The 23411-nt window shown below is 38.3% G+C and overlaps 1 protein-coding gene across 2 annotated transcripts in view; it reads right to left on the bottom strand.

Moving 5' to 3' along the window:
• The window catches only part of DOCK11 (dedicator of cytokinesis 11), a 192857-nt gene that overhangs the window by 143625 nt on the left and 25821 nt on the right, over positions 1-23411 (bottom strand). For both annotated transcript variants that reach the window (XM_081276990.1, XM_081276991.1), the window contains exons 2-4: positions 1126-1242; positions 951-1040; positions 415-497 (exon numbers count right to left, since the gene is read on the bottom strand). In XM_081276990.1, the coding sequence (XP_081133116.1) occupies positions 415-497; positions 951-1040; positions 1126-1242 (290 nt within the window). The remainder of the gene's footprint in view (positions 1-414; positions 498-950; positions 1041-1125; positions 1243-23411) is intronic.

Here is a 23411-nt window from a genome sequence, read left to right as displayed (position 1 = left end):
GCTCATAAATGGTACATATGGTTTGAACTATGACAGTCTGGGCTCCTAGAAAAGTAAATTCATGCCATTCCTTCAACTGACTTGACAAAGTCAAGGAGCTCATCAAATTGAGCCAATATCTTCTAGCTTTTTCACTGATATCACTGGAAAATGCTCACATCATCCAGTATCAACCGAAGATTATCTTATGATCAATACAGACACACCAAAGCCAAAAAGTAAACTCATACATTTTGGAAAGAATTTCGATGAGGAAAGTTAGAACATATTGAATTAGTCAATACTCTATTTACCAAAAGTTCTAGTTGTTTGATGTTTTGCTTTATTATTATCACTGAGAAGTTTCAGAAATAGTTAAGAAAGGTAAAAAGTTTACAAATTCTCATGCTGGTTTTCCCTGAATTCCAAACTTACCATGGCAACATTCGAAAGTCCCCAGAAAAGTCTTCATATTTGTAGTTTACCACATGCCAATCTGTGCTATAAGTTTTAATGCACTAAAAGAAAATGGAAATCTTTATAATATTGGAAAACTGCAATATATCTACTTTTTAAAAATCTGATAATATACCGATAGACTTTTCAAACCACTTTGGACAGATTGGTATTGGAATCTTCCCACAGGGATCAACTATATTTCTCTAACTCAATCAGTTAATAACAAATCCCAATTCATATGGGTCTTTTCAATATTCTGACTCCAAGTCCAGGGAGCACTCAAATCCAAAAGAAAAAAAAATACTGGGAATGTGTGCTTCTTGTGAAAACATTTAAACCATATTCTCTGTATTATATCATACAGATTTATGATGTAGATCAATTAAGTTTAGACATTTTATTTACATTGAAAGAAAAATATCTAACATATTTTATGTAAATAAAGTTCAATTTGAAAAAAAATAAATATACATGTGAGATAAATGTTCTTCTGTGGCCATTAAGCACCTTACCTCTTTGACAAATAAACTTTGGGCTCTCTTTTCAGCATCTTCTGGTACAGTAGACTGAACTGTTCTGTGCTGACGACCTATCACTGAGATCTGGAAGACAAAGAACATTCTTGCTGTAAGAACTGGCTTGGATACTGCAGTTTTTGTTCTTTAAAAAAAGTACTTGTGAACTCACAGATATATCTTCCATTGGGAACATAAGCAGGTCTCTGAGGGGATCACTGTAAATCTGGGTTTTCCTTTGAGTGATAACATTCTCATAGTCCAGGGGCTCTACAACTTTGGCCTTTTCCTTTTTGAGAGACAAAAATAAAGTTATTGTGGGCAAACTCAGAAGAGAGAAACTCATCTCTTTGTACTAAAAATACATACATTATTTTACAAAAGAAGAAAGTATTAATAATAATTTTTAAAAGAGACATTTTCACAAGATGCATAGTCTCTATGACTACACATACATACACCAAACACATGCCAAGAGAGTCTCCATTGCTAAACACAAGAGTTTTGGAGCAATAGCACCTTACTATGCTTCATCTCTATGCCTTACAAAATATTTTTAAACTTTTTTTAAAAAATGTTTTAGTTGCAGATGGACACAATAAGTTTATTTCTTATTTATTTTTATACTGAGGATCAAACCAAATGCCTCACACTTTCTAGGTAAGCACTCTACCACTGAGCTACACACCCAGCCCATGAACTTTAATAAAATAAAATTAAAAATGGTAAGATTTGGAAGCCTGTGAGTTGACATTTACTGAGTACACACTATTCGCTGAGTAACTAAAGAGGAGAAACTGTCAACATTCACATGCCTTCTCTGTACCAGGTACACGTCCAAAGACTGTACCAAGTTCCAGTATAGCTGGGGCAAACATGAGTATTGGAGATGCTTAATCCTATGAGCAGGGCATTAAGGGTGAGGTTCAGGTGGCCCAGTCAAGGAGTCCCTGGTGGACTTCTAGTTGAGCTGGTCATTGACAGCAAGGCTCCAGCATTAGGTTAATGTTAAAAGAAACAGAGTCAGTGAAGCTGAGAAATCCAGCTTTTATTAGCAGTTTCTACATGTTAGGCACTGTACTAAGTGCTTTCTGAACATTTTTGCATGTAATACTCATAATAACCCTATGAAAAAGGTTTAATCATTATCCCCATCTTACAGATAAGGAAGTTCTTAGCTCAGGTTAAGTAACTTGCCCCCCCCCCCCTTCAGAGCTGGAATTCAAATCCAGATCTGGCTGCGAAGGAGCTAGTCTTTCTCCTCCACATGGCCATTCCTCCATTCAGAAATACAAAAAGATATTAATGTACAAGGTACTAAACTTGGAATAGGAGCCCACTACTTAACCCTCCTATCATTTTCTCATTTGTGGAAGATACCATGATCTAACATCTATTTTGACCTCTCTGCTTATTTGAGGGCAGGGACCTTCCTGTACTTGTTCACTGCTATAACCCCACACCTAGAAGAATACGTGGCACTTGGTGGGCACCCAATCATTAATTGTAGAATGAACTTTGAAATATTCAGATTCAATAGGAATACATCTTGATATGTTATTCTAAACCAATCTGGGCATCTATTAGTGATTTCTACTAATGATGTTTTATTTTAATGAGATTATTAAAATTTCCTAAGAAAAACTGCATTAAGAAAATTCAAGGGCTTATAGCTCAGTGTTAGAGCACTTACCTAGCACATGTGAGCACTGTGTTTGATCTTTAGCACCAAATAAAAATAAATAAATAAAATAAATGTGTTGTGCCCATCTACAACTAATTTTTTAAAATATTAAGTCTTTTTAAAAAATATTTATTTTTTAGGTGTAGATGGACACAACACAATGCCTTTATTTTTATGTGGTGCTGAGGATTGAACCCAGGTCCCTCCTGTGCTAGGCGAATGCTCTACTGCTGAGCCACAATCCCAGCCCTAAAAATATTTTTTTTTTAATTTTTTTTTTAATATTTATTTTTTAGTTTTCTGCGGACACAACATCTTTGTTTGTATGTGGTGCTGAGGATCGAACCCAGGCCGCACGCATGCCAGGCGAGCGCGCTACCGCTTGAGCCACATCCCCAGCCCCCCTAAAAATATTTTAAAAAAAAGAAAAAGAAGGGCTGGGGTTGTGGCTCAGTGGTAGAGCGCTCGCCTCACATGTGAGAGACCTTTGGTTCCATCCTCAACACCACATAAAAATAAATAAGTGAAATAAAGGTATTGTGTCCAACTACAACTAAAAAATAAATATTTATTTTAAAAAGAAAAAGAGGGGCTGGGGTGAGGCTGGGGTTGTGGCTCAGTGGTAGAGCACTTGCCTAGCATGTATGAGGCCCTGATTTCAATCCTCAGCACCATATATAAATAAAGAAACAAAAATAAAGGTATTTGTCCAACTACAACTAAAAAATAAATATTTTTTAACAAAAATGAAAACTCAAACTTAAGATATACTGAAACTTCACCAGAGAAATGATAAATGTTTGAAGAGATAAATATATTTAAGCTGATGTAGACATTAAGCAATGTATACATGTACCAAATATTTCACAGTACTGTTATAACATGAATAAGTTCTACTTTTTTGTTTATCAGCTAAAATTTTAATTTTTAATAATATATATTAAAACAATATAATGGAACAGGGTTAAATTTGTATTTGTGTACAGTGTTTGAGGTAGTGTCTGACATACTCCATCCATATAATCCTTTGAGAATGGTTTGTACACATGGTTCACAACTGGTCACAGCCATAATCCAAGTTCCACATCTGAAAAGCATCTCAGAATTTTCCTTATGAAATTACTTAGAAATATTAACTATACATAGCTTTCCTAGGTTCATATATAATTACATGAACAGTGAAACCCCACATCATGAACAACCACAAGAATGGGATCCTAATTAGAATAAGTTACACTCAATGTATGTGTAATATATCAAATATATTCTACTGTCATGTATATCTAAAAAGAACAAATAAAAAGAAAAAAGATTACTTAGAAAGATTAAACTACTCTAACTAATGAGAATCAGGGTTCAAATATCTAAAACATTCTAAAAAGACATACTTTTTTCAAATCTTAATTTTCATACATGTGATGAAAACAAGCCAATCATCCCTAAGATGTCTGTGAGTACTAATGTAAAATGAGTTGAAATAAAAGGGAAAAAAATCATATTTACAAAACTTTGAGTTTTTCCTAAAGGAAAACCTGAAACCCTTGGGCTGTACCTACCATGGATCCAAACAAAAGGAAACTGATGGCATCCCCAAGTCTAACCCTTGGAGTTCATGATCAATTTCTCAGAGAAGTTGAATGAATAAAGCCTTATCTAAGAAAGCAAGCTTTAGGTACTGAAAATAATTTTAAAGTCTTGCTTTTGGTGCCAACTGTCTTCCCAATACTAACTGTCAAAACAGTTCTCAAATTCAATGTTTAACCTGTTGAATTGGCATCTGTTAACATCTCTGTACAATAATTTCACAAGTATCTGTTTTAAGTAAGTTTGAAAAACAAAAAAAAATCCTCTTTCAGTTTTCTAATGTAGCTGTCAAATTGATATGGAAAAGCATATTTCAAAATGAATCATTTATTTACATGTACAGTATAAGTCTTCTAAAAATTAAACATACTAGCTCCCCATGTATTTTGATGGTCGTACATTCATGTTATATAAAACGAGGTTTCACTTTTCATTTAAAGTGAATTAAACTTCCCCTTTTAGAAGACGTAGGCCTGTGAATCTGGCTTCACCTCTATGAGAAGGAAAAGAAAAATGGACTGAAGCCCTATATTTTTCTTCCAGTAGGATTCAGATATAAACTTCTAATAGCAGGGAAAAGAAAAACCTTTGACTTGTAGAATTATAATGGTTTAATAGTGGCTATTCCTTTTTTAACTTTTCTATTCAGCTTTACCATTCTATTATTAGACTAATACAGTTACCCTAAATAAAGCTTCTACCACATTTAGAAAAGATTTTTCTCTCAGGTTTGTGATGCAGCCTTTCTCCCAGTTTGTGCAATGATTGTCCTGCAAAGGTCCAGAAAGGTCCAGAAAACTGTGTTATAATAAGTGGGCCTTTACAATCATTCAAATAGCAAGGTCCCACTATGTACTTCCATACAGTTCTGTAGCAATGTTAAGTAAAAGGCAAAAGCATTTATACAATCTGGAGAGAAGGGAGCATATGTTTCAGTCTTTTCTTCCCAAGTAGTGACAGGAAACCCATCAACCTAAATTTGGAACCTACTCAGTTTTCACCATGGGGAAAACAAAACAAAACAAAACGATCTGCCTTTGAAAGTTCTCATTCGCTGAGTGAATAACTTGCTACTAATAGTATTAGTATCTTCTGTTAATTAAAAAAAAATCACTCTGTAGTCATAAGAAAACACCTTCATATACATTCTGCCTGTTTCTTAAGAAAAAATATGTCAAGTACACAAGGAAATTACCACCATTTCAACTTTGAACATGAGGAAACTAGCTCAGAGGCTTAAGTTCATCTACCTACATTAATAACAGCAGAATTGGGATTCAAACTCAGATGTTTTCTTGAAATTTTGAATTTGTCTCTTTTTGCAATGCCAGAGCTAGAACCCAGAGCCTTATACATGTTAAGCAATCACTCTATCACTGAGCCACATCCATGGCCCCAAACCCAGATCTTCTAATTTATGATTCTTTTTTTTTAGTGTTTCACAAACTGGACTTATTTGTATGCAATCCTCAGATTTTTGCCACACCTTCTGTGGTATCACTTACTTAGTATTTTTCTTCAAATCAAGTGTCTTCATTGAAATACATTGATGGAAAAAAGAAAGCCTTCTATAACTGCCATAAAGGCATTTTCCTAAGTGCTAGTAAAATAAAATTTTAAAATACTATTTTTTGGACCCTAGTTTAGGACACAGTGCACTCTCCTGTGTTTACTCCAACCATTAAGGTCCAAATGTCCATGGACTCCTATGTATAAAACCCTAGAACTGGGAAGAAATGTACAATCCCACAAACTGAGAAAACTTTTTGAATTGTAGCATGGGGGAAAGGACAGACATCAAAAAAAGACACTCATCAGTACAGATTTAGTTGGAGCCTGCTTCTTGGTTCAAAGATAGAAAACAAAGTCCGTAACAGCATCACAACTTTGATTTTACCATTTTGTGGTGGTTCCTGTACTTCCACTGTACAAGATGACAAAAATAAATACATAAATATGAACATGGGTGTGCAAAGTCAACGACACAACCACTTGTGTATTCAAATACACATGGAATTAGTAAGCCTATTCATACCATCACTAGAAATGTAACCATATAATTTCAATTTCATTTAAAACACAATAATAATCCCATATTTCTCGGTAAACAAAACAAAATCAGCCTGGTTATTTCTGCTTAGGTATTACAACAAAGGTCATTAGTTTACCAGTAAATCTTTTACTTTAGAAACTAGTTCCCCTTAAGAATTCAAAGAATGTCTCTTCTGCAAGTCTAAAGTGAACACTGGCTTCATAGAATCCCTCCTTTATCACACTGGGAGGAAGACCAGAAAGCTTACCAGTGGAGCACAGGGCCAATTCCAAAACATCCTTGCCTTGCCACCCCTACCACCATCCTATCCTCCAAATTAAGAAGGGGCATGGCAACAACTGGTTTAAGAACATGATTTCGCCCAAAATTCAGATGCTCATTTTGGCAGTATTGTGACCAGTTTCAACAGCATCTGAACATTTTCCTTTGGAAAATCAGTCTTAGGCAAGAAATAGCATGCTCAAAAAGAGGTGAGTCTCTCCTTCCCATCATTCCTCCACTCTGCTCACTTGGGACTTTCTTCAGATCCCCTAGTCATTCAACTTGCCTTTCATTTCAGACATCTGTAGCAGAATTTAGAGTGCTTTCTTCAGAGAATATCTCAAAATAACACTTCACACTCAAAAAGGCCACTGGGGACATGTCATTTCTGGCAGCACAGAAAACAAAGTGAGTTCAGTGCATGACACATTTATTGAGTACCTACTAAGGTGCAGGCCCTGTACCAGCCCCAGGTGATACAGAGATGAAAAGAACCAGATCTTGCCCTTGAGAAGCTCAAAGCAAAGTGGGGAAGGCAGATAAACCTGAGACATTTGAGTTGATCACAGGAGCTGTCATAACTTAAAGTGCCACATGGCTTCCCACACATCCAACAGCTCTCCAACAGCCATGTATTCTTCCAGCAAGGAAACTGCACAGTCTTTTTGTATGCTAAAGTGTATGAATCCATGATTCCCATTCATGTTGAGTAGAAGAATTTCACTGTATGGGCATATGTGGTCACAGATCATGTCATCTTTTCTTCCACTTTCATTCATCAATTCTGTAAGTTCAGAGACTAGGAAATTGACTTGTGTGAAGATGAGGAGCAGCAAAAGTTGTTCTGGGATTGACAGAAGTGAAAGATGCCATCACCACAACCTAGACACTTCTAGAGGGGGATTCTCCACAGCATTGCAACCAAGGAACATAACTATAAGGAACGGTTTCATAGGTTCAAATAAAGAGTACTTGATTTTGTTATGACCCTGTCTTTTCTAAATATCACTACCTCTTACCAGCTAATTTCTGTCTCTTTTCCCCAATAGGAACTCCAAGTACTGAAGGAGCTTTGAATTACTAGAATCTAATGATGATACATGGGAAGGGCACGCCGTCTTTTCAATTTAGTACAACACAACTTGGCAAAATAGACATGAACATATTTTTATAAAGGTTGTTTTTCAAGGCAAATCTTGGCATAAGAACACAAATACAAATTGCATTCAAGACACTGACCTTTCATAAAGCAAATAGCTAAGGAAGAATATTACTTTTCATAAGACCACTGGATCATGCTCCTTCCTATCCACACCTTGACTCACATTATTCTTGAGATATTCCTCCCACTTCTCTCACCTATAGTGCCTTACTGCCTTTGCTATTCACTGGCATTTACTCATATATAACCTTGTTTTGTCACTTGACTGCTTTGTGGGTGGTTTATTCATTCTCCTCAACAGGATCTTAAACACCCAACGGGGAGGGAAATCTTTGATTTGCCTTATTGGTAACATTAAGCATCACTGTATACCATTTAATTATCTCATTTAATTCTCTCAAAACCCTTATGAGATTGAGGGGTATAGTGGTGCATGCCTGTAATCCCACCAATATGGGAGGCTGAGGCAGGAGGATCTCAAGTGTGAGGCCAGCTGCAACAACTTAGTAAGACCCTGTCTCAAAAGAAAAAGTAAAAAGGGCCAGGCGTAGTAGCACACACCTATAATCCTAGTGGCATGGGAAGCTGAGGCAGGAAGATCGCAAGTTTAAAGCCAGTCTCAGCAACTTAGTGAGGCACTTACCAACTCAGCAAGACCCTGTCTCTAAATAAAACATTTTTAAAAGGGGATCTGGCTCAGTGATTAAATGTCCCTGGATTTGTTTCCTGGTACCAAAAAAAAAAGTAAAAAGGGTTGGGGGATGTGGTCGAGCACCCCTGGGTTCCAACCCCAGTACCCAAAACAACAACCACCAAAAAACAAAAAAAAAAAAACAAAAAAACCCTGCAGTGGTGGTTCTTTTATTGTACTTAATTTATAGATTTACAAATGAGGAAATTGAGGCTTAAGCAAATCCAGTATCACAAATTCCTAGAGATGGGATTCAAATCTATATCTGGTGGACCACCAGAACACTTGGCCATGTTACACATGCACCTATCTGTATTGAATTTAACAAAAACAAAATATTTCCTCACCCTCACTTCTACCATGTTTTATTTCTTTGGATGCACTTTGCACTTTAGGATTTTCTAAAACTTAAACTATGCTATTATCTTATCACCTTGCCTTCTCATTCCCCTGATGATGCTGAATGTAGCTGGCTTGCAGAGCTTGTAATGTAATTGGATCAGGAGCTTTGCATTTCTAAGCTGTTGCTTCCAATCTACCATTTGCCATCAATGGGTAGGGATTAGCACCTTAGGTCTTTTACTTTGGGGAAAGGAGTTGGCAGATTCAACTTCAAGTGGGTAGGAATCAAATTACAAAAAAAAAAAAAAAAAAAAAAAAAAACAATAGTAAGATATTGTCAAGGGACCATGTCTAATTCATTTCAATATCCTCCACAGAACCTAGCAGAAAGCCATGAGAACTACAAAGCCAGAAGCTTTTGTGGTTCCTAGGGATAACCAGCTGAATAATACAAAGAGACTGATCTTACACATACGCCGTCGTCGAAGCCAAAATGGCAGCACACAGAGAAGGGCAAGTCATTACTAAGGCTTTCAGAATTAATTTTCAGTCTCCAGCTTTAATTTAGGAATGACAACGTACTGTTCTAAGAATCAGCAAAATGAGATTTCAAAGGTATTTGAGGAAAATAAATTAAGGACTAAGACCCATCTTTTGTCCTTTATTGGAATCTTAGCATAAGGAAGAAATTATTTTAAGTGCTAAACTTTTTCCTTTTCCAAGTCTCCTTAGCTAGTTACATAAACTTTAGAACTCTTTTTTAAAACTGACAAAGTATTTATTTTTTAATCAAGAAATAAACAAGACTATATATACTAGCTATGATTAGTTCACACTTGGTTAATGAAAGTTTTTTCCTTACAGGCAACCCAAATATTATGCAAATCATCTAGATTATCTACAACAGTAAATACAATTTTGATGGACTCCCTAACCCCAACTTCAATTTAGCCAATAATTATAACTTGGGCTGGGGATGTGGCTGTCCGCTGAAAACTAAAAAATAAATATTAAAAATTTTTAAACAATAAAATAAAATAAAATAAATAATAACTTTACTCAACATGCTAGCTGATGGATAGAAAAACTGATTTGAATTCAATTCCTTGTGGCTTTGTGTTCATTTTCTGCTAATAGCATTTAAATGACTCAAGCAAAAAAGAGGTGAAAAAAATAAAAGGAAGGGTTTGAATAAATTGAGAGAATGGAACAGTACCATTTTGAACTTGGAAGAATACTGTTTCTATTCTTTAGCACATCATTATTGACAGAAAGAAAAAAAAATACACTTTGGTTATACATAATGACTTCTGAGTAAATCTGAGAACTTAACAAATAATTAATTTATGCAAGGAGAAATTAGATTGTACCTGTTCTGTGCCTATCAATCAATTTTTAATCTGCCTTGAATGTCTGTGCTCACCATAAACTTATAACAACCAAAATCTTATTTGGAGCCAGGCATGGTAGACCACACTTATAATCCCAGATACCTGGGAGGCTGAGGCAGGAAGATTTTACTAGTTCAAGGCCAGTGTCAGCAACTTAGCAAGGCTCTAATCAACTTAGCAAGACTCTGTCTCAAAATTAAAAATAAAAAAGGACTGGGGATGTAGCTCAGTGGTAGAGCACCCCAGAGTTCAATCCCCAGTACCGAAACATAACAATAATAATAACAAAATTTCACTGGGTGCCATGGCATACACCTCTGTGGCTCCAGCAACTCAGGAAGCTGAGGTGGAAGGATTGATTGAGTCCAAGAGCTCAAGACCAGCCTGGCAACCCAGTGCAATTCTGTCTCAAAAAAAAAAAAAAAGTCTCACTTTTTCCTAAGGTTTATAAACAGAACTATAACATACTTAACATTCTTAAACAGAAAAAAATGTAAAGAAATGTAAAGTGCACAGAGTATGTGGATTTAGCCAGCTAAATTACTTACATTTAATGGAAACAAACACTTAAAGTTCCTATTTGAGTCGCTTGAACATTGCAGCATAAACTTACTCAAGTACACAAGCTCAGTGATCTACAAAACAGTCACACATCATTTTCCACACTGGATTTGACATTGGTCTACCCATCTCATCAATTTGCTCCCAACAATGAAGTAAAGTGAAATACCCCATTTTGAAAATTAACCTTGACAGGGGGGAAAATGGAGTTTTCTACAAATATTTTGGTTTTCCATAATTAGTCATATTGGCTCTCCCCACTAACTGAAATTATCTTCACCTTTTTGGAATCCACCAGTGCTATAACCTTCAACCACTATATATATATATATATATATATATATTTTCTAGAGGTATTTAAGGTAGGTAATTTTAATGAATATGTCAGGAGCTGGGCACTATGGTGCACGCCTGTAATCCTAGCAACTCAGGAGACTGAGGCAAGAGGATTGCAAGTTCAAGGCCAGCCTCAGCAACTTAGCAAGACTCTGTCTCAAAAGAAAAATAAAAAAGGACTTGGAAGAGGCTGGGGATGTGGCTCAAGTGGTAGCGCTCTCTCCTAGCATGCGTGAGGCGCTGGAATTGATTTTCAGCACCACATAAAAATAAAATGAAGATATTGTGTCTATCTAAAACTAAAAAATAAATATTAAAAATGTACTTGGGGCCAGGTGTGGTGGCACATGCCTATAATCCCAGTGGTTCAGTAGGCTGAGGCAGGAGGATTGGGAGTTCAAAGCCAGCCTCAGCAAAAGCAAGTCACTAAGCAACTCAGCATAAAATAAAATACTAAAAAAAAGGACTGTGGTTGTGGCTCAGTGGTTAATCCATGTATATTCTATCTATTCCACTTGTAACTCAATAGGTGCACCTGCTTCAGCTTAGTTCCATTTTCTGAAGTGAGGCAGGAATCTAGAGATGGCTACTAAAGCCTTTCCTGATCATGCCCTGCAACTTACTGTCCTATTGGTCCAAACACACCCTGGGCTGATGGTCCTCAGTGACCAATCTGTAATCACTCCCATGTTGCTTTATCTGGTTTAATTAAGCTCAGAGCTTACTCTCCTACTAATAAGTTTGATTTGTTTCCCCAATTCTTGTCCATCCAGAAACTCATCTCTCACTTTCTTGTCTGCATTACATAACCTATAAGAGGTCTCACTGCTCCTATTGTTTAGCCTGTCTTTGCCCTTAGGAAGTGTGTTAAATCAGACAAGCACCCCTTGGGTACTATCCGTTGGGTATTCAGCTTTTTTATTTATCTTTCTCTGAAACAAAAAAGCTTGCCTTATCTGTAACGTTTGCTTCCTTCCTTAAACCAATGCCCTCCCCTGTGACAAATGCCCTATCCCTAGTTACACACCAGTCTTAGGGACTGACCCCTGTGAAAGGTTTTTTGACTATCTTAAATAAATAATCTTTAGGCATGAAAATGTTCTAAAATTGATTGTGGTGATGATTGCATCTTCCTGTGAATATACTAAAAACCACTGAAAGCCTCACTTCAGATAAGTGAGTTGTATGGTATGTGAACTGTATCCCCATAAAGCTGTTAAGAAAACTAAAACCAAGAAAAAAAAAAAATAAGCTACCCAGTTTCACTTCCTTAAACATACAAGAAAGAAAAACACCTCCAGTATTTAGTAAGAGATGGGTTCCCAGTACAGAAACCCTGTTGCTTTTCATTAGAATGCTTTGGTTTCAATGTCTGATGATCCTACACTGCAGCCAGAGATTTCATTGACCAGCTGGCTACAAAAGTGAAGTTCACTGTTCTGTCATTATCTGAGGGCACATAAAAAAAAAAAAAAGAAATACAAAGCATATAACTTAAGTTCCGTACATTCACTAAGCATCAGTCATGTGCTAGGAGTGGGTTGCCAAGCTGGGAAAAGAAACATAGGCAAGATGCCCTCCCACCCACCGCTTTTTTTTTTTTTTTTTGGTACTAGGGATTAAACCCAGTGGCTCTTAACCACTACATCCTCAGCCCTTTTTTTATTTAGAGACAGGGCCTCACTAAATTGCTCAGAGCTTTGCTTAATTGCTGAGGTTGGCTTTGAACTCCCGATCCTCCTGCCTCAGCCTCCAGAGACACTATGATTACAGGTGTACATCATCGTGGGTCCTGCTCTGAATGAACTCATGTTCTAGAGGGAAAGACAGCCTCTTACACCGAGAATTACAAAGTGCTAGGCAGGAGTGCAGAGAGTGCTATGTGAACACAGGTAATGGAGTGATTCATTCCAATGGTCAAGGAGGCTCCAAAACAAGTAGCATTTGAACTGAGCCTTGTCAAATGACATAATTTGCATAACAGGCAAGAGGAATAAAGGTAGTACAGGCAAAGGAAAGAACAGAGTAGCATGAAGGACTAAAGGTCTGTGTTCGATGAGTCTGGGGATGTAATACAAAGGGAAAAGAATGGCTAAGATGAGCTAGAAAGGTCCGTTTATGGAGGGCCATGTATGCCAAGGCAATGAATTTGGACTGTTTCCTAGTGTAGGCAATGGGGGAGCCAGCAGAGGTTTTTAAGCCAGGGAATGACTCGAACAGATGTTTTACTCATATTTATGCACCGAAAGCCAGAAGGTCAGCACTAATGGAAATTAATCCATAAAATGACAACATAGGCTGAAAATTTGTCCCTTTGTCTATATTTTCCAGAAGCAATAAACTGAATTATGGAAAACTACTCATTAGAATTGCATGCAAAACAATTGAGGAAAAGAACATGAGAACTGTTTGTATGAAGAGTTTTTCTTTAAAAGAGGAAGACTGCTTGCATCTCCCCTGTGACAGAGATTAAATTAACCTGAACATTTCGTTTTGAAAAGATCAACTGTCAATCTGTACTTAATTTATTCCTAACACCTTTTCAATGGCTAATTTGATCCAAAATGGGGTTAACTCAATGAGAAGTAAGTTAGATCACAATATTCCTTTGTTTAAATCCCTTCAATGGCTCACCAGAGCTTGCAGAATAAAGCCCAAACTGTTCAGCAAGGCTTCTAAGACCCCTTGTGATCTGGCCTCCACCTCCAGCCTCCAGCCCATGCCCTCCAACCATGGTGGGGCAGAATTCTTAATAGGTCACATTATCCCACCTTTGCCAATGCCTGATTCCTGTCTGGTCCTGTCCCCAAAACCAACTTGAAACCCTCAAAAGCTGCCTGATCTACTCAATTACAAGTGGCCACTCTCCTCTATCCAGTTCTACTCACCTTCTCAAATCCACAGCTAGTATTTTGCTTCCTTCCCCATGCAAGTCCATATCTGAAGTGCCCAGATGCAGTCAATGCTTGTTTGTTTCCTTTTCTTGGACCCCTACCCCCAGCAGAAAGAAGGTTCTGTGATTGAAGAGACTGTCTTATTCACTGCTCTGTTCCTGGCTCCCCCCTGTTATGTCATAAATGATTGAATGAGCAAACTAAAGGTCCAGTTTTCATAATCTTAACCATGAGCACTGAGTCTTTTTGTCTCTTAGTCAGGTGTAGTGGGACACCCCCTATAATCCCAGCAGCTTGGGAGGCTGACGCAGGAGGATTACAAGTTCAAAGCCAGCCTCAGAAACTTAGTGAGGCCCTACGCAACTTAGCAAGTCCCTGTCTCAAAAAATAAGAAGGGCTAGGGATGTGGCTCAGTGGGAAAGCCCAATGAGTTCAATCACTGGTACTTCACCCCCCAAAAAGATGTACATCCTTAACTAAGCATCCTCGATTTGCAATGCTGACCCCCAGCCCCTGCAAATGCTACTCTGAGAGCTCAGACTAAGAGAAACCCGGGCTCTACCTATTATAGCACTTAGCTGAACCATTGCCATAATGACATAATGATAAAACGATGGCTTTCCTAGAAAAGAATTTCTGCACATTTCCCCCAGTACATTCTTCAGCTAGACCAGCATAACCCTTGCCATTTTCTCAATGTGACAGGGCATTTCTGTCCTGCTTTCATTTTCAGTTCAACTGGGACTAAAGGCTAACAGCGCTTTTTCTAACCCTTGTCATTTTGAACCACATCCACTGTCACTCTTTGACCCTGGATCAAACCCCCAGTTTTTTCTGCTGCTGTCCCAAGAGGCTTCCAGTCTTGCTGCTGCTGAAGAAAATTCCAACTGGGCGTTTCCTGGCTTCATTTGTATACAGATACAAGCCCTAGGCTCAGCTAAGCTCTTGGCCCCACCCTCAAGGCAGCCCCCAGCACCAAGGCCTCAGGAAGAACAGGACAGTGAGGTTTCACAAGTGAAAAAACTCATTTACAATGGCTACTTGTCTAATTTGCATAGCCTGATTCAAATGCTGTGCTTTGAATCAGATGCCTCTTAATGATATCAACAGCATGCATATAAGTCAACATCCTTTCACACCTATTTGGCAGTCAACCTCTTTTTGGGGTGCCACTTTATCTACTTCCTAAAGTAGTAGCCCCCTGCCCAGGGTTTTAAGTGTTCCTTGGAAAAATGTTCAGAGCTTCCCAGAATCTCAAAGAAATATGTGACCCAAGAAAGGTTAAGATCGACTGCCTAACTAACTTCATATAAAAAGTTGCATTTTTATACAAGATTTTTCAGTTTTGTACAACTATAAAATCAATACATGTTCATTGAATAATTATTTTTGTAATGCCTTTGTTTATTTACTTTTTAATGTAGTGCTAAGGATGGAACCCAGTGCCTCTCTCATGCTAGGCAAGTGCTCTGCCACTGAGCTACAGCCCCAGCCTCACTGAACAATTTTTTTTTTGAGAGAGAGAGAGAGAGAGAGAGAGAGAGAAAAATTTTTTTAAGAGAGAGTGAGAGACAAGAGAGGAGAGAGAGAGAGAGAGAGAGAGAGAGAGAGAGAGAGAGAGAGAGAATTTTTTTTAAGAGAGAGCGAGAGACGAGAGAGGAGAGAGAGAGAGAGAGAGAGAGAGAGAGAGAGAGAGAGAGAGAGAGAGAGAATTTTTTTAATATTTTATTTTTTTTTAGTTCTCCGCGGACACAACATCTTTGTTGGTATGTGGTGCTGAGGATCGAACCCGGGCTGCATGCATGCTAGGCAAGCCCGCTACCACTTGAGCCACATCCCCAGCCCAACAATTCTTAATCCAAAAATAGAATCAAGAAAATGAAAGTTACTTGGAAACCCATCAAACATAGATGACCATTGTTAACATTCGATGTCCTATCATCTCTTTTCCAAATTGGATTCATACTATTGATTAAGCTGATGTCTGATAGTTACAGTGTTCCAAATAATGTAAGAGACACTTCAGAATATAAGGAAATGGAGACAAGTTTTCAAAAATCCAATTTTCATGACACATCTACCAGCAAATATTTACTGAGCACCTGCTATGTGCATGAACAATGTTCCAAAATAAAATATGTAAATTACCTTTTCTAAGTTCTTGCAAAAGGCATTTAAAATTTCTAGGGATTTCATTAGGCAATGTCAATCCCCAGCCTAAGAAAGAAAATCTTTTCACTTAAAATGACTGGACTTATATCAACTTGGGGGGAAAAACAAAGGCAGATGGCATCAATGATGTCATTATAGACTTGGAGAAATGCAATTAAACCATTAGAAGTCAGTTTTCAAAAATGATAATTTTCCTTTACTAATGAAACACAGACACTTGATAAAAATATATACAGGAAATGAAATGTGACTATATAGTAAGGGCTCTAGTTATCTCACATAACTCAATCTTATTCAATTTGAGAGCAGCTGCATTCAAGTTTTAAGCAAAGTGGTCATCCCACCAATAGACAAAGGCATTAGTAAAGTTTTCTCATGTTTCTCTTACTTAGGGATCCTAAGTGTTTTGAGCAATGATTCAATACTAATAACATTATAGAGTGATCATGTGGCCTCCTATGCTAAGTGACTATTCAGAGAACATCACTTCTTTGCATGTAAAATCCAATTGTGTTCAAGGTGAAAAAGATGGTGGGTATAGTGGCCTATGCCTATGATCCCAGTAAATTGGGAGACTGAGGAGGATCACAAGTTTGAGGTCAACCTGAACAACTTACAAGGCCCTCAGCAAAATAAAAAATAAATAAAAAGGGATAGTGGGGAAGGCTGTGATTGTCACTCAGTTGTAGAGCACTTGCCTAGCACGTGTGAGGCATTGGGTTCGATCCTCAATACCACATTAAAAAAATAAAATAAAATAAAGGTATTGTGTCCATCTATAACTAAAGATATTCTTTTTAAAAAAAGGGTTGGGGATTGTGGGAGACCAACCTTGCATGTGACTGAGTCGCACTCCCTGGCTGGGTGCTGAGGCATAGGGCAGCAATCTGCTAGCTAGACTTTCCCCACCCTTCTTGAGTTTGAGGGATGGTGTCCTGTGCATGGGTGTGTCTTGCTACAGCCCCATGGGTGAAGCTATGCTCACCTGTTCCTTTGTATATAACCCCTTGCCCTGTTTAGGATAGAATCTTCCATGGAAGTGCCTTGTGTGTGTTCCCTTCTCTTACTGTGCCCTTGGGTGTGGCCTACCCATGATGCTGACAGTGGACATCATGAAGATAGACTCAGCCCTCTGAAACCTGACCCCTTGCCTCATTTGATTAGCTTCTCAATAAAAGGGGTCAGAGTATGCTCTCTCACTCTCTCTTCCTGAGGACCTTTAAGATCACAGGAGCCTTAACAGCGACCCCAAAGAAAAAGGTATTTGTGTCTCTTGTGTGGTTATTTTGCACAGCCCAGTCAGCCCAGTTCAACAGGAGTGACCCCTGAGCCTTTTAGCCGCAAACAGGAAACTCGGCAGGGGATGTAACACAGTGGTAAAGGGCATCTGGGTTCAATTCCCAGTACAATAAAAATAATAACAGTAATAATAATTCTGGCAAAACAGGATTTTTGCTTCTCTTGGACCACCTGAAGGACTTCTTGCCATTTGAGTCTATTCTCCCCAATATAATTTGCATCCTGCATGTAAATAATAATAAAAATTGAAATAATGTTTCTCCTTTTTTTGGAGGGGTGGTTGCTAGTATCAAACCCAAGGCATTATGCATTCTAGTCAAGTGCTATACCACTGAGAAATACCCCCAGCCCAATAATATCCCATTTTCAAATAGGAAAGCAAATAGATCTCTTTCTATAAGTCAACACAGAGCCCACTGAATTGCCTGAACAGTTTTCTGTAACAGTTACCCCATACTTTCATTGAGCCTTTTCTTTTTCCTCTGACACTCAGAAACACACTGGCAACTGCTGTTGAAGCTGAAACCTCTGACAAGGTCAGGGGATTGTCCCTCTTTTCTTATAAACCCCACAATTTGAGAGTAGCTACATGCAATTTTTAAGCAAAGTGGTCATCCCACCAAAAGGCAAAGGCATTAGTAAAGTTCTCCCATGTTTCTCTTAATTAGGAATCCTAGTTCCAGAGTTCCTTCTGGAAGGTCTTAGGTGGGCAGCTAATGGGCAGAACAGCTAAGAGTGGATACAACAGATAAGAGCCCTCACCATCTCTCTTAAACTAAGAGCCACACTCAGGATAAAGAAGACTTGAATCACCAGCTAAATGTGAAGCTGTTCCAGGGCTCAGTGTGTAGCATGAAAATGACTTCAAATTCCTGTCACATACATTTCATACAATTGAAACTGAACAGCAGACCTGCTGATGCCAGGTCTCTGGGCTCTTCCCTGAAGCCTCTCCCAGAATGCCTGCCATACCAGCTATGTTTGTCACTATTCAGAGACCTTTTTTTATTTCTTTATGAGAGTGGAGTAAGATACTGAAATCGCCAGGTGTGGTAGCACACACCTGTAATCCCAGCAACTCAGAAAGCTGAGGCAGGAGGATCGCAAGTTCAAAGCCAGTCTCAACAAATTAATGAGGCCCTAAGCAGCATAGTAAGACCTTATCTCTAAATAAAAAAAATAAAATAAAAAAGACTGGGGAGTTCCCCAGCACCACATACATATAAGAAAATAAAATAAAGGTACTATGTCCATCTACAACTAAAAAGATTTTTTTTAATTTAAAAAATTAAAAACAACCCCCCCCCCAAAAAAGGGCTGGGGATGTGGCTCAGTGGTTAAGGGCCCCAGAGTTCAATCCCTGGTACCAAAAAAAAAGGAAAGAAATACACTGAAATTTCAACAGGAAATAAATAGGTGCCACTATACCACTTACACAGGAAGTGGAAGAATGTGACCATCATCTTAACTGAAAAGGGCAAGGTAGCCATAAGTAAACGTGGTCAAATTAAAACATTAAAAGTTTCAGTATTCGGCATGGTGAAAACTAGAAGTAGAATTGCTAGATTATATGGTAATTCTATACTTAACTCCTTGAGGAACCATCAAATGGTTTTCCACAGCAGTTGTATCACTGTCCATTCCCACCAGCAATGTACTCAGGTTCCAGCTTCTCTCCCACAGCACTTGTTATAGTTTTTTGGATGATGAACATCCTAATAGGTGTGAGGTAGTATTTCCCTTTATTTGGGGAGGGTACCAGGGATTAAATTCAGGGTCACTCCTCGATCATGGAGCCACATCCCATCCCTATTTTACATTTTATTTAGAGACAGGGTCTTGCCAAATTGCTGAGGCTGGCTTTGAATTCCCAATCCTCCTGTCTCAGCTTCCAGACCTCTGGGATTATAGGCCTGCATATGCATGTGCCACCACACCTGGCTCTCATTGTGATTTTGATTTCCATTTCCCTGATGACTAAAGATAGACATCTTTTCATGTGCTTATTGGCCACTTATTTATCTTCTTAGAAGAACTGTCTATTTAAATGTCTTTTAACAAAAAAAATGTTTCTTTGCTGTTGAGTTGTAGGAGCTCTTTATATATTCTAGATAGGTAATCCCTTATCAGATATATGCTTTGCAAATATTTTCACACTGTTGTTGAACACTGCCTTGTTAAACTCTCTTGATAGTGACCTCTGATGTGAGCATTGTTTTTAAATCAACTTAATTTGTTTACTTATTTACTTATTTATTTGGTACTGGGGATTGAACTCCGGAGCCCCATCCCCAGCCCTTTTTATTATCATTTTGAGATAGTATCTCACTAAATTGCTCAGAGCCTTACAAAGTTGATGAGGCTGGCTGTGAAATTGCAATTCTCCTGCCTCAGCCTCCCAAACCACTGGGATTACAGGCATGTACCACCACACCTGGTTCAACTTTATTTTTAAAAGAAGGTATGGGGATATAGCTCAGTTCGTAGAGTGCTTGCCTCACATGCACAAGCCCCTGGGTTCAGTCCCCAGCACCACAACTACCCTCAAAAAAAGGGTGGGGAGAAGGTATGAGTAAAACTTTTAGGAAGCAGGCAGACAACCTATGGACATCAATTTCCATTATTTTCAGGGTATACAAGGGAAGCCTGTATATCTCCTTTTCACCCTTCTGTAGGTAAAGGAAAAAGAACCGAGGTCTTTTCAATGAGGTCACAAACTCATGACTCCTCCCCCAACAGCTTCCTGAGGAAGCTGATATTGTAGGACACTTGTGCACTAGTGAGAGTCACAGAAAGGGAACCCAAACTGGGTGTGGCAGTGAACCCAGAGGGGGCCAGCGGAGTGGTATAGACATAAAATCTTACAAGTTTCCCCAGCTCCATCAGCTCCTTTTTCTAGCTGGTTCTTAAATACATCAACTTTGAAAACTCACATGGAAGGTAAACATACAAGTTTTTCACCACTAGAGAGTGAAAAGCTTAATTATTGTGACAAGTTATACCCAAGTTTATTTCCACCATGATGAGTCAAACTCACACAGCATGGAGACACATGCCTGTAATCCCAGCTGCTAGGGAGGCTGAGGCAGGAGGATCAGAACTTCAAAACCAGCTTCTGCAACTTAAGGAGACACCCATTTCTAAATAAAAAAAAAAAAAATAAAAAGGGCTGGGGGTGTTGCTCAGTGGTTAAGCATCCCTGGGTTCAATCATCCCAGGTACTAAAAAACAAAGGGGGGAGGGCAAACTCTCCAGAAACGATTCCCCATTTTTAAACTTAAGAATTGAAGACATTCCCTTTTTGTCTTTCTGCCTTGTCTCTTTTCTCCACCCTCCTCAATATTTCCACCTGCAAAATGGAACTTCTAAATAAATAACTATTTGTCATATGGGAGTTTATTTTTTAAAAAAAATATTTTTATTTAGTTGTAGATGAACACAATATTTTTTATTTATTTATTTTTATGTGGTGCTGAGGATCGAACCCAGGGCCTCATGCATGCAAGGCAAGTGCTCTACCACTGAGCTACAGCCCCAGCCTATGAGCTACAACCCCAGCCCAAATTTATTTTCTAAGTGTCATAGAAACATAATCATGATGAAAGCAGCAACTTATACTCATTTTCCTTTAAAAAATGACCCTGAAATGGCTTTGTCTCAGTAGTTTATGTGAAAAAATTGAGTTGAAATAGTAAGACTGCTGTGTAGTTCAACTGTTGAATATCCTTAGGTTGAAGGCTAGAAACCCATGCAGTATTTGTAAATTGATATTTCTTATTCTACAGAGTACTGGTTACTTAGTCAAAGCTATTGTCAATTAGTTACCTACCAAACTGTTTTTGAATAAGTAGGCTAATATCTGAAACATTTCCTTTACCTTGGAGACACACCTACTTCCAGTCCCAGGTCAGGGGAGATCATGAACCAAGTTCTTCTATACATGCATTCATTTAGCAAAGAATCAAATCAGAAAGATATATCTAGAAAGGCTTTCACCTAGTTATCCTCAAACATAATAATTTGTATGAATAGGGAATTCTCTTTTTTAAAAATATATTTATTTTTATGTGGTGCTGAGGATCAAACCCAGTGCCTCACATGTACAAGGCAAGTGCTCTACTGCTAAGCTATAACCTCAGTCCCGGGAATTCTTTTTTTAATAATTTTTAAATATATACAAGTTTTAGTTGTCTATGGGCCTTTTATTTATTTATATGTGGTGCTGAGAATCAAATCCAGTGCCTCACACATGCTAGGCAAGTGCTCTATCACTAAGCTACAACTCCAGCCCCAATTTTTTTTTCTTAACTCTAGTCATTAAGGGAAAAAAAAAAAAAAAAAAAAAAAAACCTTAGCATGTGATTGCGTGCCTGGCTCAGTGGAGCATGCCTGTAATCCCAGTGGTTCAGGAGACTGAGGCAGGAGGATCATGAGTTCAAAGCCAGCCTCAGCAACTTAGCAAGGCCCTAAGCCACTTAGCAAGACCCTATCTCAAAATAAAAAATAAAAAGGGTTGGAGATGGAGTTAGAGATGGAGATGAGATGTTGGGTTCAATCTTCAGCACCACATAAAAGTAAATGGGGCTTGGACTGTAGCTCAGTGGTAAAGTGCTTGCCTTGCATGTGTGAGGCACTGGGTTTGATCCTCACTCAGCACCACATAAAAATAAATAAAGATACTGTGTGTTCATCTACAACTAAATAAATATTTTAAAAAATAAAATAAAGGTATTGTGTCCAACTACAACTAAAAAAATATTTACAAAAAAGGGGCTGGAGATATTTCTCAGTGGTTAAGCACCCCTGGGTTCCATCCCTGGTACATAAAAAAAGATAAAGTAGGAAGAAAGCAAGAAAACCAGCTCTTTTCTGCTATGATTCTAACATTTATTGAAAGCTAAGTACCAGGTGCTGTACTATATGCATTGCATATGTTATCTCCCGTAATTCTAGCAATACTATCATTGCTTGCATTTTGCAAGAAAACAGAGAGCTTTGGCAATTTGCTCAACTGAATAGTAGTCAGAATAGTAGGAAGAATTCTAAAATGTCCCCTGCTTCCTAGTCTATCACTATGTTATGTAAGTGGGGCCTGTGACTATTATGAAATATCACCCTCCTGATCAGGTTACTAACCAATTCATCAAAAGGAAATTATTCCAGGTGGGCCTGATCTAATCAGGTGATTCCCTAGGAAAGGACTAGGTCTATCCTAAAGAGAGAGACTCACCTACTGGCTTTGACAAAGTAAACTGCCATGAGAAAAGAGACCCACCTGGCAAAGACCTAAGACTGTTCTCTAGGAGTTGACAGAACCTCCAGCTGACAACCAACAAGGAAACAGGACCAGTTCTACAATCCAAAGGAACTAAATTGTGCCAACTTGAATGAGGTTGGCAAAGGTCCCTGAGCCTCCAGATGAGAAAACAGTCCTGCCAACAACTGTGAACCCTTAGAGTCCAGCTAAATCCTGCCCATGGTTCTGACCCAAAGAAACTGTCAAATAATAAGTGTGTGTGTTATTTCAAGCTGCTAAATTTGTGGTAATTTGCTATGCAACAATGGAAAACTAACACGGTCAGGATTCAAAGCCAGGGCTGTTTAACTCTGGAGTACAGGCTCTTAACCACTACAGAAATCTCTGCAACAGTTTAATGAATTCCTAAGCATTTTTAACTCTTCAAAAAGAATGGAAGGTCTGGGCATGTAGCTCAGCGGTCTAAGCACTTTACTAGCATATATGAGGCCCTGGGGTTCTACCCCCAACACTACAAAAAAAAGGTAGATGATATCATCTTTTCCTCTTCTGATGCAGTTTTTCAAGTTTTAGAATTTTTTGACGATATTCTAGCATGGAAACACACTTCTTAGCCAGGCGTGGTGGTGCACACTGGTAATCCCAGTGACTCAGGAGGCTGAGGCAGGACAATCACAGGTTCAAAAACCAGCCTCAGCAGCTTAGAAAGGTCCTAAGCCTTTTAGAAATAGCCTGTCTCCAAATTAAAAGGTTGGGGATATGGCTCAGTGG

The sequence above is a fragment of the Spermophilus citellus genome (assembly GCF_964194105.1).
Source record: "Spermophilus citellus genome assembly, chromosome: X".
NCBI lineage: Eukaryota > Metazoa > Chordata > Mammalia > Rodentia > Sciuridae > Spermophilus > Spermophilus citellus.
Note: the sequence above shows the minus strand (reverse complement) of the source record. Positions and strands in the feature narration are given on the sequence as shown.